Source organism: Rattus norvegicus, chromosome 3 (assembly GCF_021556685.1).
Source record: "Rattus norvegicus strain SHRSP/BbbUtx chromosome 3, alternate assembly SHRSP_T2T, whole genome shotgun sequence".
Classification (NCBI taxonomy): domain Eukaryota; kingdom Metazoa; phylum Chordata; class Mammalia; order Rodentia; family Muridae; genus Rattus; species Rattus norvegicus.
The window spans coordinates 129,183,749-129,199,680 of record NC_141536.1 but is presented as its reverse complement, the minus strand read 5'-3'; the positions used below and the strand labels follow the sequence as shown (position 1 = coordinate 129,199,680).

The following is a 15,932-nucleotide window of genomic DNA, read 5'->3' as shown; positions in this document are numbered from 1 at the left end:
GGAGGGAGAATTGAGTAGATGAGGATGAAAGACAGGAAGGCCTGAATTCTGACTGCAAATATAAATGGGTTTCCTACAATTTTCAACAAAAAGTTAATTGCTGTATGCATGCAGCCGGGAAGTCTTACAGGTGGACAGAGGGCTAGATTGAGAAATTTGTGCCCTCTAGGAACCATTTGGTTCAGTCCTCAATGGATATGACTGGAGTCCCAAAAAGATGTGCTGACTTAACTCAGACAAGAGGATGACCTCATGGGGTGGGGGAGGTAAGGGTCTGGAATTCTTAACCACTTCCTGCAGTTCTTGGAAACTATGACACAAGCTTGTAGGCTGACCACAAACATGGGAATCACAGGATAGTTCTGAGAATGGCCAATGATGCACCAGGAAACGAAGGTTCCATTCCTTCTATGCCGTGGTTTCAAAGGGAACAAATGGGTTTACTCACCAATGGGGAAGAACTCATTCATTTTCTTTTTGTAGATTTTGAAATCAACTTCTAGGAAGACACAGAAGATGATCCGATCCACCTAGAGGCAAACAAAAACACTTGAAGTGGAAGGAAATACGGCCAATGCTTCCTCAAAGCAGAGTTTTAAAACACATAGAGACAAGTGTGAACGCTTTGTACAGATTTTTGGTGATGGAGTCTTAACTGTATCACAGGACCAGGCGATATTCAAAGGTGTGCGTGTGTGTGAGTTGTGTGAGTGTGCACCTGAGTGTGCATGCCCTGTGCATGACGAAGCCAATGTGTGCTTCAGTGGAAAGGTGCTACATAAATAAGACATAATAAATGACGGCAAGCTATGTTGCAACAAGCTGTAAATAATGCTGAGTTACTGACAGGATACCTAGACTTTATGTTCTCTCAAACAGCCAGAAGAGAGGCGAGTGACAATAAAGTATGCCAGTAAACAAAGAGCACTTTGTCCTAATCGCGTTAGACAAATAAAGTCATCAAATCTATAATCTTCGAATGTGGCCAGAAAAGCATCCATGAGTTCAGTTTACACAAAGTGACTTGCTTTTAGCCTAACGTACTCTCCCCACCAGCCCAAAGAGTAGCAGGAATAAAATGCTAGTTGACAATAACACAAGGTCAATGAACATTTAATTTGGTAGGTATTGTTGGGTAAGTGTCACCACAGAAGTCAAGTGTGTGTATAGTCATCTGTCTTTCTGTTTTGAGAGAGCATCAACATACATGGGTTTCTTTGAACTCAAAGAGAGAGGTAGCACACCTGTATCTCATACTAACGCACAAACTCAATTTTGTGTCTGGAACATAAATACCCCTTTATTACCTTTCTTTAATAATGAGAAATAAAGTGCAAAAGTGCTCTATCAAGGTACAAGTGAAAGTCAAATAAAACATCTAAGCATCTCTTGTGGAATTTGGGGAGAGATGGGGAGGGGGGAAGCATGAAGTGAGACAAGAAAGAACCCAAATAGATGTTAACTACCTAACACTTCCCCCTTTCCGCACTGTGGAAGGCAGGTCCTGCCACTCACTATGACAGCTTCCGGTAGCTGAGAAGCTCTAGCATGAGAGAGACATGGCACCTGGCATTGTGAAATGATGTGAAAGAATCGAGTTGAGAGTCTTGTCTTCCTAATAAGTCTCTACGTTGTCAAGGCTCAACTGCCTCCTGACCTGTGACTGGAATTCTGTCCCTTATGGAACAAGCTACCGTCCAGTTGCCTCAGGAACTTCACTACAAAACAAACAAGCTCAGCCTCTGATCATAAAAATAGAAAGATGGGGTTCCAATGCATAGATTTCTTTTTTCCTGTGTTCACGTTTCAATCAATCTGGCCCTTTCTCTATAACATTAATACTGCCTATATACACAAAAACTATAGATTTCACATAGAATCATTTTTCCAGGTGAACTATAATTCTAGTTGAAAAAGAGAGATAAGTCTTTGCATGCCCACACTCCTCACGGCATGTTCATATCCAGTGGCTGAAGCCAAAAACCATAATGTTGACTGACACAAATGTGTTGCTGAAGGGCACACTCTATAAAATCATCTCTACATCATTTTAAAAACAATGCTGTAGGGACCCGTCCATGAGTACTATTTAAATAATCAGTTGCAAGGACATTGGATTAAGTTTGGGGTTTCTTTATAAGTAACACAAAGATGAGCAGAAAAACACAACAAGCTAACAAACACCCTTGAACTCAACCAACTCGGTTCGTCAGTGGAATGAGTCAGTAAGGCACCTGCTCCACTGTGGATTAAACCTCGTTTTGCCTTGCATCCATGCTCACCCTACGAACACTTCCTCATGCTCTCTGAATGGTGGCCAGCAATGCAGGCAGTCCGCCCAACGTGTGAAATGCTGGTGTTCAGAATACCTCCACTGTCACTGCCCTGTTACCCTTTCATATGGAAGCAGAGGGATGGCATGGTTTAGACATGGCAGATGTTTCTGCAAAGGGACGAGATTGGGATCATTAATTATTTATTAGAAAGTAATGAGAATTGAGACAATATGTCACATAGCTAGCTGGTGGCTGTTAAGTGTGGGGTAAGTATGTAGACAAATAATTTCCTCCATTTTTCTTGTGTTTGAAACACTTCCTAATTAGAGACCCTAAAGTCGATATGATTCTATTGTGTTTCCTTAGTCAGACTGTACTGGACCACTTGGAGTTTCGTGAGCCCACAGTTATTCTTGTGTGCCTATGTTTATCCTTTGTATCATTGTTTTTCCTTTATGCTTCACATGGTCATATTGCTTCTAAAGCACCTAGTTGTAAGAGCTTAAAAACCAAGAAATTTTGATTTACCGAAAACCTAACGTGATGGAGTGAAACAATTTTGTGTCCTGTCACATTTCTCTATACTTGAGAACAGCAAATCGAGTGATGTTTTTATCTTTCCTGTCCTTTATGTGTGTGCGCAAACATGTGAGTGAGTGTGAGTATGTGTGTTTCTATGCTGGGGCCTCTTTTAGTAGCAAGGCTATTTTCTACTATTAACTTCAAATACCATTCAGTCTATATTCTGATTGTCCAAATATTGCAAGAGATCGTAATGTACTTCTAGCATATTAGACTTGATGACCATGGGAATGGTATGGGTCCAAAATTCACAAGTCCAGTTAATGTTTTCCCCAGAAAACAAATGGATGTTGACGATGAAGCACTTTGTTCTTAAAGAAATTGGGTGTTCTAGCTAACTATCCTTACTCATAGGCCTAACATTGAAAAAGGCCTGACAGTAAGTTGAATCTAAGGATTACTTTCATTCAGTCCATACTGATTACATATTTGTATAGCCTTGTGCACATACATATTCTCTGGGGAGCTATTGGACAAAGGCTCACTTAATTGAAAAACTCTGTTTTAAAAGTCATTCTACTGCTGTTAATTCCTCATCCCAGGCTTCTCTTTATAGTGCGTGATGGTGGAATTCTTCTCACTGAGGAGTGGGGTCTAAACTTGCAACTCTTACATCTAGGAGGCCTGTGGCCATGAAGAAATGATGTTAAATGTTTTATTTATTTATTTATTTATTTATTTATTTATTTATTTATTTATTTATTTATTTTGAGCGAGAGGAAGCCATTTTGATTCTGTCTAGTACTCTTGAGAGTACTCTTCTCATATACAACCTTCACGTCTTAAAGAAGCAGCGAGAGCATGTGGAGAACCCACATGTATCTATTCTGGCCACAGCTCCAGCTGGAAGGGGGTGGCCTTTCCATGATTTCAGCTCCAGGCATTTGAGCCAGCTGATGCACATGGAGCAGAGAAGAGCCACTCCTGCTAGACACTCATTGCAAATTCATAAGCAAAGACATAGAAATATGTAGCTGCAGACTCGACATCTTCCCAGCTTCTCCTGACACCACTTTTTTTTTGAGTCTTGCTTTTATAGCTCTTTGGTACTTTACATCTGTGGAAAAGGGGAGAAGAAGGACACAGGAAGTTTAACTGCTGCATGGCTGAGAGACTGGAAATTGGGCTCGTAGGAAAGAGGGAAGCCTTGCATAGTCCATTCTAATCCTGGGTGAATTTTAAGAGAACTTTCCACAACCCAGCACGGCATCCATCACTTTCTTTTCTTAAAGCCACTGGACAATTTCATAGAGCACTGTCTTGAGAGACCACTTGTTTCTTCATCTGCTGTTCAGTGAGTTGCCTTCAGTTTGCAGGGCCCAGTCTGCACATCACTCCCTATCTACGAAACAATAGTTCAGGAATTGAGTGGCCTTTTGTAGTGTCCGAAAATTCATTAATGATAAAACCTCAGTGCCCCAAACTTCAAATCCTGAAATTTGTTCTTTGATGTTACCACAAGGGAAACTTGTGCCATTGAGTTTCCAGCCCTGCTCCTAGATATGGGGTGGTGGATTGATTATCATCTCTATGGGCCTCAGATTTCCACCTGTATCATGAAAGAACTGAAGGTGTCATGCCCTGGATCTGACTCAGAGCTATTCTGTACTGTGTGAATTCAGTAAACCAGGCAGACCTACACTTCCATGGATGGTTCTTGGTTGGGGCTGCCCATGAGGACAGTTCCTTAGGATTCGTAGAACAGAAAAACAACCACACCTTTCACCAGAAAGGTATGCCTAGAGCTCCATGCAGGCTATCTGTATTCTTGAGGAATGTTTGGTGAGGCAGCAACTGGAGGCCTCGACAGCTTCTGCTGGTCTCTGCCACAGGTTCTGTGAATCTTGAGCTTTGCACAAATGCATCCTGAGTCCCTTTGTAGAATGTTGCAGTTGGGGTATCCAAGAGATGAGGCAGGTAAGTCCACATGTCACTCTCAGTTTTTAGCACGGCTTCCAGGCTGTCTTGATGCTCTCCCATTTTGTATTCAGATTTTATCATAAAACATTTCTGGACCACACACCCTACTAACAGAAGCCTCAGTTAGGACCTCTCCTCTGGGCCCACATTTCCCACTCTGCAAGCATTGGATATGGTGTTGTTAGTTTATAAAAGAAAAATCTTTACTTCCCATTCAATTCACAGAATTGTGCTTCCCTGGTTAAACTCCAGTTGATACAGTCTTTGTATCAGTTCAGTGAGCATTACATCACCTGGAGAAACTCAGCGAAGCACAAAAAAAATGTTCATTTTCAGAGATGTGTAACCTGTCAAGGAGATTTAATTCCTGATTATTTTCTTCAAATGAATGTCTGTGTGTCTTAGCCTAGAAGGTCTTTTTGGTGAACTTCTTCAAGTGTGTATCTACCCTTCTGTAACTAATTTCACATGTTTAAAATGACTTATTCTGTATTAATAATTGATCAGTATATCCCATTTGATCCACAGTCAAAAGCACAAAAGGCAATAACTAATCTGTTCTGGAATTTACCACTTGACCTAGTTTTCATGATATTGTAAGTAAGCATTTTGCAAAGAACCAGGTGGCACTCATCTCTGTCTCGTGAGTTCATGACCAAGGGCTTCTGTCTTACTGGTTCATGGCATAGGTCCTCACATACAATGTGGAGCTTCATATGTATTTGCAAGGTTCATGACTCATCAAACACACTTGACCAAGATGAGGGTATGCACCAGATATATTTTAAATGAAAAAAAAAAGTAAACAAGTACATTCCCTGTAACATTTGCCAGAAAGTATTAAAGTGACTTGTAGTGGAAGGGGGCAGTGCAATCTTCTCTGGTGATACCAAGTCCCTTGTAGCTCAGTGATGGGCTTTCCACACAGTACTCCTTGGCTTCCCAATAACAACGGTGATATACTAGCAGGAATTAAATCGTGATGGCTCTTTAAAATGAAAATATAATATTAAATATTGGCTAGTATGTATGTTAACAAGAACTTTCACAAGCAGCTTTGAGGAATAAAAATGAGCACAGCCACTTGGAAAGATTTTTGACAATAACATATACTAAATTAGGTAAATATACACATACGCCATTGAATCCTAGGTGTGCACTCAGCTGATGCCTTCACCAGAAGCAGCACAACAGATTCTTCACCATTACTATTTTAATATCTCCAATTTGGGAACTGCTTAAATAGCCATACATGTATAGACACATGAGTATGACGCCACATGATGGGATATTACAAACCAATGAAAATAAAAGTTTACAGGCACATATAAAATACAGGTAAATGGCACAATGCTGCATAAAACTCATCAAAAGCAGAATATATTAGACAACTCCATTTCTATGATATTCTAGGGTATTTAGAAGTAGATTAAATCAGCTGTGCTGTTAGAAGTTGTCATAGCAATTCTTTCAGGGTGTGTGCTGCTGGAAGGCTTGCTACAGAATGTCTAGCATCCTTCTGCTGTTTTAATTTGGATGCTGGATCCCTGGATACACTGTCCAGTTTGTAAAAAATTTATCAACTTGTGTACTCAGGAATAGTGCGTAAGCGCTATACTTCGATGAGATTTTTAAAGGTTGAAAGTCTATGCTGCAGTTGTCTTGGCCAACAATCAAAAATCTATTTTCATTGACTTAGAGGTCAAAAAAGTCCTTTAAAAGCTGACCTTTGAAAGGCAATCTCTCCATATATTTCCACTGATGCCAACTGCTGCTCTCCCATCAAGGCGTTCAGGAGTAAAGATATATTTCCTTCACCAAGATATCCATTAATCCACTGTGGGGGGTTTCATGCCCCATAAACATGATGACATAAGTCCTATTAATCTTTTTCAGTATCACATCCTCTGTTGTTGAGGAGGTTACACAGGGAGGCATGCTGGGAGTATCTGGAGCTGACCTCCATTTTTCACACCAGCAGTCATAGGACAGCTGATGTAGTCAGGATTAGCCTGTATTCAGCAAGATTGGGAGAATGAAAGGGTTCTGATCAATGTAAGTGGCTTGCCCAGTGACATTCAGAGAGCGAACATGTAAATGCTGTCATAACTGAGGGTCACCTTGTCTGAGTACAACTGGGTGGACAGTGGGAGTGAGGTTGCTGCCTTCTTTGAACCAAACTGCCAGCCTTGTTCACACAGGCTGTCAAGGTGGAAGGTTTCCAAATAGTGTGTTCTGATAATAAGTGATATAAACTTCAGAATGTACCATGTTCAAGCAAAGGCAGATTCCAAGAGGGTGTAGGATTGGAATGGTTGGCGATTCCTTGATGTTGTGAATAAGCCAAAGAGGCCAAGACCACTGTAGGTTAACTGAGAAAGCAAACCAGTAAGCTGAGCTGCTTGGAGCTTGGTCCCTCTTCTTATGCTAAGGGAAGCAATTAACAATCTTTCCTCCTTCCCCTTATACATACTAGTTTTCAGTTGCAATATACCAAATGTCCACAAAAGCAAAGGCTTCCAACAACAGTTTTTACTTTCTCACCTGTTCTATGTACAGAGGAAATCCAGACCCACCCTAGCTGAATCCTCTGGTCAGAGTCTCAAAAGTTGCAGGTAAGGTCTTTATTGTGTATTGAACTCCTCGCCTGAGGCTGGGGATTGGCCTCCAAACTTAGCTTTCCTAGCAGAAGTCTCTCCCTCACTCTTAAAGTTATTGACCAAAGATGGCTCTTGTCTCACAGAGGCTACCTGTAATTCCTACCCATGGATATGAACATGGGTGCTTTCTTCCTCCTGGGCTAGCAAGAAAGTCTCCAGGATATTCCTCAAATAGCCTCCAAACTCTAGAGTCCTTAAAAAAAAACCCATCTGGTTAGGGGGCTGAAGAGTTAGCTTGATAGATAAAGACTCTTGTTGGACAAGTCTGGCAACCTAAGATTGATACCTGGAGCACATATAAATGTAGAAGTGAAGTAATAAGGGAGAGCTGCCTTTTTATCTCTACAGGCACAGTGGAATGTGTTGGTGTGGCCCACCCATATATAAGGGGAACAGAGAAAGTCAGAAAGCCAGCACAGCTGTTTGACACAGATCTAGCAGAGCAGAGCCAATGATGCAATTGCTGCTATGTGATCATCCACTTTTGGTCTTGATCTGGTGTTGCATGCCTATGGGGCTTTAATATTTGTACAATTTGGGGATATTGGATTGACAGGAACTTTCTTATGAATCAGTTATGCTGTTTCCCAGGACTACTGCTTCTAAGCTTTCCTAGGATAGTCCTGAGAATTTACCCCTCCTGCATTTAGGGAGATACCTTTATCTGGCCTAATTGATGGTCTTCCTTAAGCCTGGAAGTTGTAACTCAAATAAAGACACCAGACGTCTCCTTTATGAGGCTCTGACTCCAAGATAGTTTGGGAACATCTGCCCCTGGATTTCAAGATAATCAGAACAAAGTAAACTTAAAAAGGTAAACAAGATTTGGTGGGATAGAAAAGTTGGCAGCTGATTGGATTAAGAGCCTCTTCTTACTATATACTCTGACCATTAAGAGTTAATCACTCACTGCCTGGGACATGACAATCTGCCAGGGCTAGCTTGGAGACTTTCTTTCTGTGCCCTTGAAACTGCAAGAGCTGCCAGCCTGAGCATGGGCTGTCGTGCCTTGGGAAAATATGCCACAAGATTCTTAAAAGTTGGGTTGTGGGGTTGATGAAGGAAAATGATTGTAAAAGATAACTGTTCTGTCACTGCTTATGAATGATGATGAAACTTATAACCAAGAGGAAGTTAAAGCATGTCCAGGGACAAAGTGATATGATCGATGTTTTGGAACAACAAGAATCTCTCCTTGCCTACTGAGTTCTTTATAAATAAAGAAGCACTCTGACTGCCAGTCAGTCAGGATGCAAGATTCTTCTGAACCTTTTGCCTGATTCACTCCTTTCTTGCTATCTCCTTATCTCCTCTAAAGGACCCAGCTGTTGCTGGGGCTAGACCCCGGCAGGGACACACATTATGTATGCATGTGCACATCTGTGCATGCACACACACACATACACACACACACGCACGCGCACGCACACGCACAGACATGTGTGCGTTAAACAAAGTTAGGAAAGGACCCATCTAATTAGGTCAGGCTCAGTAGGACAACCTCTCTTTTAATTAAGTCATTGATTAAACACCTTAGTCATAGCTGTGACAATCACTTTTCATAATCAAGGGTGCTATTGAATTATTATGTTTGCCATTTGCATCCTCAAGGAAGAGAACTCTGAACAAAACAAGCACATGTGTGGATGGGTACCAGCATCCTAGGGGCCACCTTAGACTTCTACCTCCCACATAAGCTATCTGCATGTTACCAAGTGCCCATTTGCCAGTTTGTACTGTACCTCTGCCCTGCTTTGACCTCAAGGAAGCCACTAAGCCTTTCTCATCCTGTTTCCTCAACTCTAACATGGGATAGAGGCACGGTAGGACATAGGGTAGTAAAACAATGCCTGTATTTTAGCTTGGGGTTCTGTGGACCCAACATCCAGTCTACTGTGATAGTTTTTCTATTCAAGGCATCACTAGGTGGAAGTCAAAGTGTCAGCTGGACTGGGCACTGGGAGCTCGTTTGGAAGACACCAGATTCAGTTATTTGCAGCTTTAGCCTCAGATCTCCATTTCTGGGCTGGTGGACCACTGAATCATTCTCACTAGCTCTCTGAAGCTTCCTGCAGACATTTTCCCCTGTTTCTGACTTTTATCCTCAAGGCAGAAAAGTATCAAATACTCCTTAGTTTTGAACCTCTTGACTTTCTTCATGGCTGATGGCTAAACCCAGATTGAAAAGACACATGAGGCTCAATGATGACCGCCTGGCTAAGCACCCAGTTTGAGGGCAGATGATCTGGGGCCTTTGTTACTTCGTAGAGGTCCTTTGTACCAGCGTCTCCACTGGTTTTTTCTAAACCTAGATCACAATAATACCCCAGCCAGATGAGCCTACTAGAGATGCTTTTCTAGTAAAAGGTACCCCATCTCCAGTTTTTAAGGAATTCATTCTATCTTAAAAGGAACATTTATAAAAATGGATGATGTGATGGATGCATGGAGAGCACCTATGAAATACAAACGAAAGGTGTGAGCTACACAGAGACAAATATGAGCATTGTATGGCTGTATGCTTTGGGGCTCTTTCCTCAGTCTACCACCCCATTTTCCATTCTTAGGGGGTGCTTTTCTTTTAAGATTTAATTTTATGTATGTATGTACATGTGAGTTTATGTCTAGGTGTGTGTGCATGCCCACAGAGGCCAGAAAAGGGCACCAGACTGTCTAGAATTGGAGTTTCCAGTGGCTGTGAGCCATGACATACATATGCTAGGAGTCAAAGTCCAGTCCTCTGCAAAAGCAAATGCTCCTAACCACTGGGCCATCTTTCCAGTTGCCTGCCTTTTCTTTCTTAATAAGCTATATCTATTTCTATTTCTAAGTATGTGTCCTTGGTGGAGTCCTTTGCCATGAAACCCCAAAGCCTGTTGAACTGAAGAAGTTTCTGGCTGAGCATTCCTAAGTATGTTTTCCCCCATAGTTAGGGATTTCTCACAGTTTCTCTCCTCTTTTTCCCTGTCTCTAGCAGCTGCCAGGATTTTCAACTTGTCTGTACTGCTGTTTTTCTCTCAAACTCTAATAAAACTGTCCTTGAGCCTCTCAGTCTCTCTCTCACACACACATAAACATGAACATGCACACAAATGCATGCATGCATGCAGGCACACATGCACATATGCAAGCACACAAGGCTCATACAGTACATAACCAACTTTTTTTTTTTTTCCTGCGGCTCTGGAAGCCAGTAAGAGAGAAATAGTCCTCAGGCATTTGAGCTATTGTAATGGAAAGATTTTTCACGACCCTGAAGAAGTACTTGTACTGATGTTTTAATGTCCTTCTAAGTTTCACTATCTTGCTTCTGTGTCTTGCTTAAAGGTACAAAACACATTCACACTCATGCCTGCCGAAGCAGAAATCTGCATCTTAAGCCCCGAATTGCAGAATGAGGAAATTTTTCTGAACATGTTCTTGGAGCAGTGTGGATGAGCATTTATAACCCATAAACATTTAAAGGACACTTTTTGCATTTTGAAACTGCTTCTTCGGGCATGAAAAGGCTCCTTTATTGGGGGTGGGAGTCACAAACCCAGTACATCTGTCATTCCTGTGGCAACACAATTCAGAGTCTTTCTGTTTTGTTTTGATAAATTGTTCCTTTTGACTTTTCTTCAACTCTTTTAAAAAAATGGTCATGCAGCTGAGGAGCCTCAAGCTATTTTGGTTTGAGCCGGAGGTTATTTGTGCAAAAGTTAATTTCCAGGTCTGCCTCGTATTGATCAAAATGGACACCCTTGTAAATGTCACATCTGTTGTGGTTCTAGAAACTATCTAAATGCTCAGCATAGACTACAAGTCTACGCATACATGGACTTTGGTCTTGCGATTCTAAATTTTGGCAAAACAAGCTCATCTTCTTTGGCCTTGTATCCAAGGAAGTGGAGCGTAACATTGGGTAGGGGTGGGGTCCGTTAAGATAAAGAACTTTTGGACTTTCTACCCCATCTTCTGTGATATTCTCTGAGCCTTGGTCATACAGCACTCAACAGTCAGTTGTTCTCTGTATTGCCACCAGTTGTATATTTCTATATGGTCTCTATATGGAAGTTACAGGCAATTAATTGCAGTTGAAAGAACGATAATCTTCTTCAAGCATTAGCCTTCTGATTGGACAGGTTATCCAATCCTGTGTTGGGAGCCCTAAACACACACACACACACACACACACACACACACACACACACACACACACACACGAGCAACACTAATGGGTCTCTGCAGGGTGCATTTATAAGTGCATATATACATATGCAACATGTATAAAATTATTTACATATCAATAATAAAAATATAAAAGAGTAGGTTATATTTTTCATATATGAAGAGGACCTGTGATGTGCTGGGTTACACCTCCCTTTTCCTTCAGGACCAAGACAGATCTTTTTATTTTCACTTCTGTTACAGATGCTGCTGAATGGAAAGTTAGAGAACACTTCACCCATGCTGACCCTCTTTTCCTGAAGTCAACTTTCCTCCCATGACAGACCCCTAGCAGGTGACAGGCCTAGTCTCCTTACTTCAACAGAATGCAAGTCTGAAGGAGTTTGTAGTAAAATCGGAATGGTGTATCCCACCCCTCATTCACACCCTAAAGCCCAGACTCTCAATTCCTTAGAATACTGATGTATTTGGAAAGAGGACTTTAAGGAGATGCTAAATTGAAGTCTTTAACTGTACTCCAGAGTGATAACCATTTTTGTAAAAAGTAACTGGACAAACATAGAGGAAAACTGATGTGAGGACCCTGGGAGAGGAAGGTCATCTGCAAGTCACAGAGTTAGAAGCCAGGACTGTGATGCTGAAACTCTTTCTTTCTGCCTTGAGCTATAAGGAAATGAGTTTTCTGTTAAACTATGTAGCCCGTAGCATTTGCAACACACTCCTGGCACACTAGTGCACCCTAGCAGCTCAGGAACTCATTAAGGGGTCACCTGATTCCTTCACAGTCCCGACCACCATACTGCAACTTCTCCCAACCTGGCTTCCTGTATGTCTCCTCCTCGCAACGCCCACCCCATCCCACTCCATCCCCGTGCTGTAGGTAATGTTCAAGATTTTGGTCCTGATTGCAAATCTCATTCTCAGTGTATTGCTTGGATAGACTTGACCCCTAACAACACTTTATAGATTCCATGCCATCTCTCAGCATCTAGCCTGTCAAAAGTTAATTCAGCCTGGGAGTGTCTTAGCTCCACTAAAGTACCCGGCTTCTCAGGGCATTGTGCTGTCACTCGTAGGGTACACTAAGTACCCTCAAACTAAGAAGACGCTGCCAGGAATAGGTCTTTTGACTCAAATTTCTTCTTCCCCATCCAGCCTGTGACATGAAATTACCCTTCCAGTGTTAGAACTATTGTTCATGAAACTCATGTCAACCCCCGACCCAGCTGCAACTTCCTATTGTATATTTCATACTCCTGCCTCGAGGAACACACTTTCCTCTTTCTTTTATTTGATTAAGGACATCTGCAGAGGTGGTTCGGAGACAAAAGTTAATAATTACTCCTTCTTTGTCACAGTAATTAAAAATTTCAAGGAACAATTGTCATTCATCGCTGCCTATGGGTTTGCCAATGAGAATCGCGCTTTGTAAAGCTGAGGAATCATGACCTTTAAAAAAAATGCCATTATTAGGAGAAATACAAATCTCTGTTCAGAAGTAGAAAGGAGGATGCCAGGCTAAGTCTCAGGGTGCTCTGCAGCCTGCCTGAGAGGCTCAAAGGGTGAGGAGGGTTACCACACAGGTCCTTAAGGCCTGCTGTGTATTATCAAGTCTTCCCGATGCCATTAGCATCAGACAAGCTCTGCAGATGCCATTTACAGTTCAAAGAGAAACTCATTAACATATCTTCCAAAGGAGCATTTTGCTGGGACTAAAGCTGGTTTTTTTTTTTTTTTTTTTGTCTGAGTCTGGTGTCCCTCCCACTTTTGCAAGAAAGAATCTCTTTGTTCAAAAGGCAAACTTCAAGAGAACAATCTTCCCCCTCCAGTAATTTTCCATAGGTTCAAGCCTCAGACAACAGGAAGCGGGGCAAAATGGTTCGATCGCCAATCCCCACCCCTCCCCCAGGTTGATGGTAGCAGCGCTGGTGGTGTGTGGTGGGAAGGGGCGGGCTGTTATGACTTGAGTGTGCACTGCCTATAAAAGACAGAAAAGAGTAAAAAGAGCAACTGCAGTTAGCATTTATCCCCTCCCTGGCCCGCTATTCTCTATCTCCTTCAACATGCAGGATTTGTTCCCAGCTTCATTGTTATTTTGCATTTTTATCTCCCATGGTTATTGCTTGTGGTCTCCGTGGCTTTGAATAGCATGTAGAAGAACACATCCCCCACATAGATTCTAAGTTCCCATAAAGAGACATTGCCTTTTACTTGGTCTTTTATTTATTTATTTATTTTCTAACCTGGCAATTCGTGGAGTCAACAGAAGAGAGTAGAGGGGAAAAAAAAATCAATGTAGCTTCATGGGACCAACGGGCTCTGAATGGCTTTAATTATAAGTCTTAGACTTTATTCTCTCAAAGAAGGACCAATTGGAGAAAAGTGTTGGTCTTGGTTCCTTTTATGTCGGGAGTAGCCTTCACTTTCTTCCTTTTCCTTTGCATGTAGGTCACCTGTTCCTGCCCAGCTTCTGATCCACTCTGTCATTACAGCGAGAGGTTCCAGAAAAGCTGGTTTCCACTTTATATTTTGAACTCACAACTTTCCGTGGTTCTGTTAAGGTTTTCCAGTGTTTATTATCAAATATTTTTGACAGCTAAGTCTCCCCGGGGCAGGGGGAGGGGGCGGGGGTACGGGGAGGGGAGGCATGACAGCATGGAGTGGAAGTGCCCTGCAACTTTCTGCTTAGCTTGGGGTTTTGTAATGTCTTCTTTTCTTTACTGTCTGTGTGAAACGTTCTTTGCAAAGACGAAAACAATGTTTCCCCTCAAATACTCACTGACCCTTGAGGAAGACCTGCCTTGCTTGTACAATGTCTTCAAGCCATTACTGTTCTACAAGGGAGAGTGGGGAAAAAAGCACCCCCCGCCCCCCGCCGGAAACATTAGGAAAACTGGCAGAAAGCCAGGCTATTTGTTATAATGTTGTGTGACAGAGAAAAACAGATGGATAATTAAGGTCAGCAGGTAGATAGATTCCTTTTTCCTTTCCTTCTCTAGCTTGGTCCTTCTCCCTCCTCCCTTTCCTTCTCTCCCTTTCCTCTTCCCTTCCTTTCTCTTCCTTCTTGCATTTGATAAGGTTTTAGTGAGGAACTCAGAGCAGCCTCAAACTCCAGGATCAGCCTCCTGAGGAGTACAGCTGTGCACCACCATGTCTGAGTGAAGGATAGATATTAGCAGGGCTTCCTTCAAGTGCTTTAACTTAAAGTAACATTTTGCTGCAGATTTAAAATGCTAACGAGTGATTCAGACTTTTAAACTTTACATTTTAAAGCTATGTCTATTGTAAGTGCCAGGTGCATGGTAAAGAAGCTTTGGAAGTGGCCCCTCCGTAGTTAGGGAGCAGGCTTTGATCTTAGGGAAGAGGAAGCACAGCCAGGGAAATCTGGGAGAGTCTGTCATGGCTGCCTTTTAGGGATGGAGAGAGGAACAGAAAGAAAAGGCTGGGAAAGCATCAGAGCTATGGGAACAGAGAAGACAGTAAAAATGGAGGGGGTGGGTGGGGTGGGTGGGTCCTGCAATTTATAAAGAGCTGTGTTATATTTCTAATGCTTTGTATAGGTCAAAGTCTAAGAGCAGTCAAAATAAAAAGACTTGGTTCACAACTCTATTGGGAAAACGATGCTTCATTTACAAGTACACTCTATAAGGGTGCTCCAGCCAACCATCACCTAGTAGAAGTGCCCACATCACAAAGCATGATAGCAGAAATGTCTATTGGCACAGCTATAGCAACCATTCAACACTTAGGCACCCTGCTAAAATAACTAGCTTCTTGCTAAAATCCATGACAAATTTTCTACTGTAAGGACGGATTTCTTCCATGGACTTGACTGAATGACGTATTGACTAAAAAACAAACCAAGCTTCTATTGTAGTCTTTTGGAAAGGTTGGAATCCAATCCTTACTTCTCCAAACAATTATCTAAAGATTTTTGGAAAGATTCACTGAAGAACTCTAACAGGGGTTTTGGTCTATTTCATTCCTGAGTTATGAAACACATATAGACATTCTGGGAAATAAATCATTTGAAGTGTTCTTAACTCCAAATTAAGGAAATGATATGATAGAAGGATTGATTTCCTAAAAGATGGGTATCCCGTAGTCTCTGACCTTTACACAGTCCCATTCGGTAGCCAGTGGGTATTGAGATGGTTCCTGGACCAGGATAGACAGGATGAACTTATGTGAGATACAGGAGGGTGTGCTCTGGGTACCACTCTCTTGTGGAAAAGATCATTCTTCCTCTTTGAAGCCCAAATAAGAAATTACTTTGTTCTGTCAAAATGGACTAAAACCACACTTTCTTTGCCACCCACAGAGG

The 15,932-nt window shown here is 41.9% G+C and overlaps 1 protein-coding gene across 9 annotated transcripts in view; it reads right to left on the bottom strand.

The window, feature by feature from the left end:
- Macrod2 (mono-ADP ribosylhydrolase 2) overlaps positions 1–15,932 on the bottom strand; it is a 2,026,216-nt gene that overhangs the window by 234,069 nt on the left and 1,776,215 nt on the right. For all 9 annotated transcript variants that reach the window (NM_001428715.1, NM_001428716.1, NM_001428717.1 and 6 more), the window contains 1 exon segment: positions 449–530. In NM_001428715.1, coding sequence (NP_001415644.1) covers positions 449–530 — 82 coding nt within the window.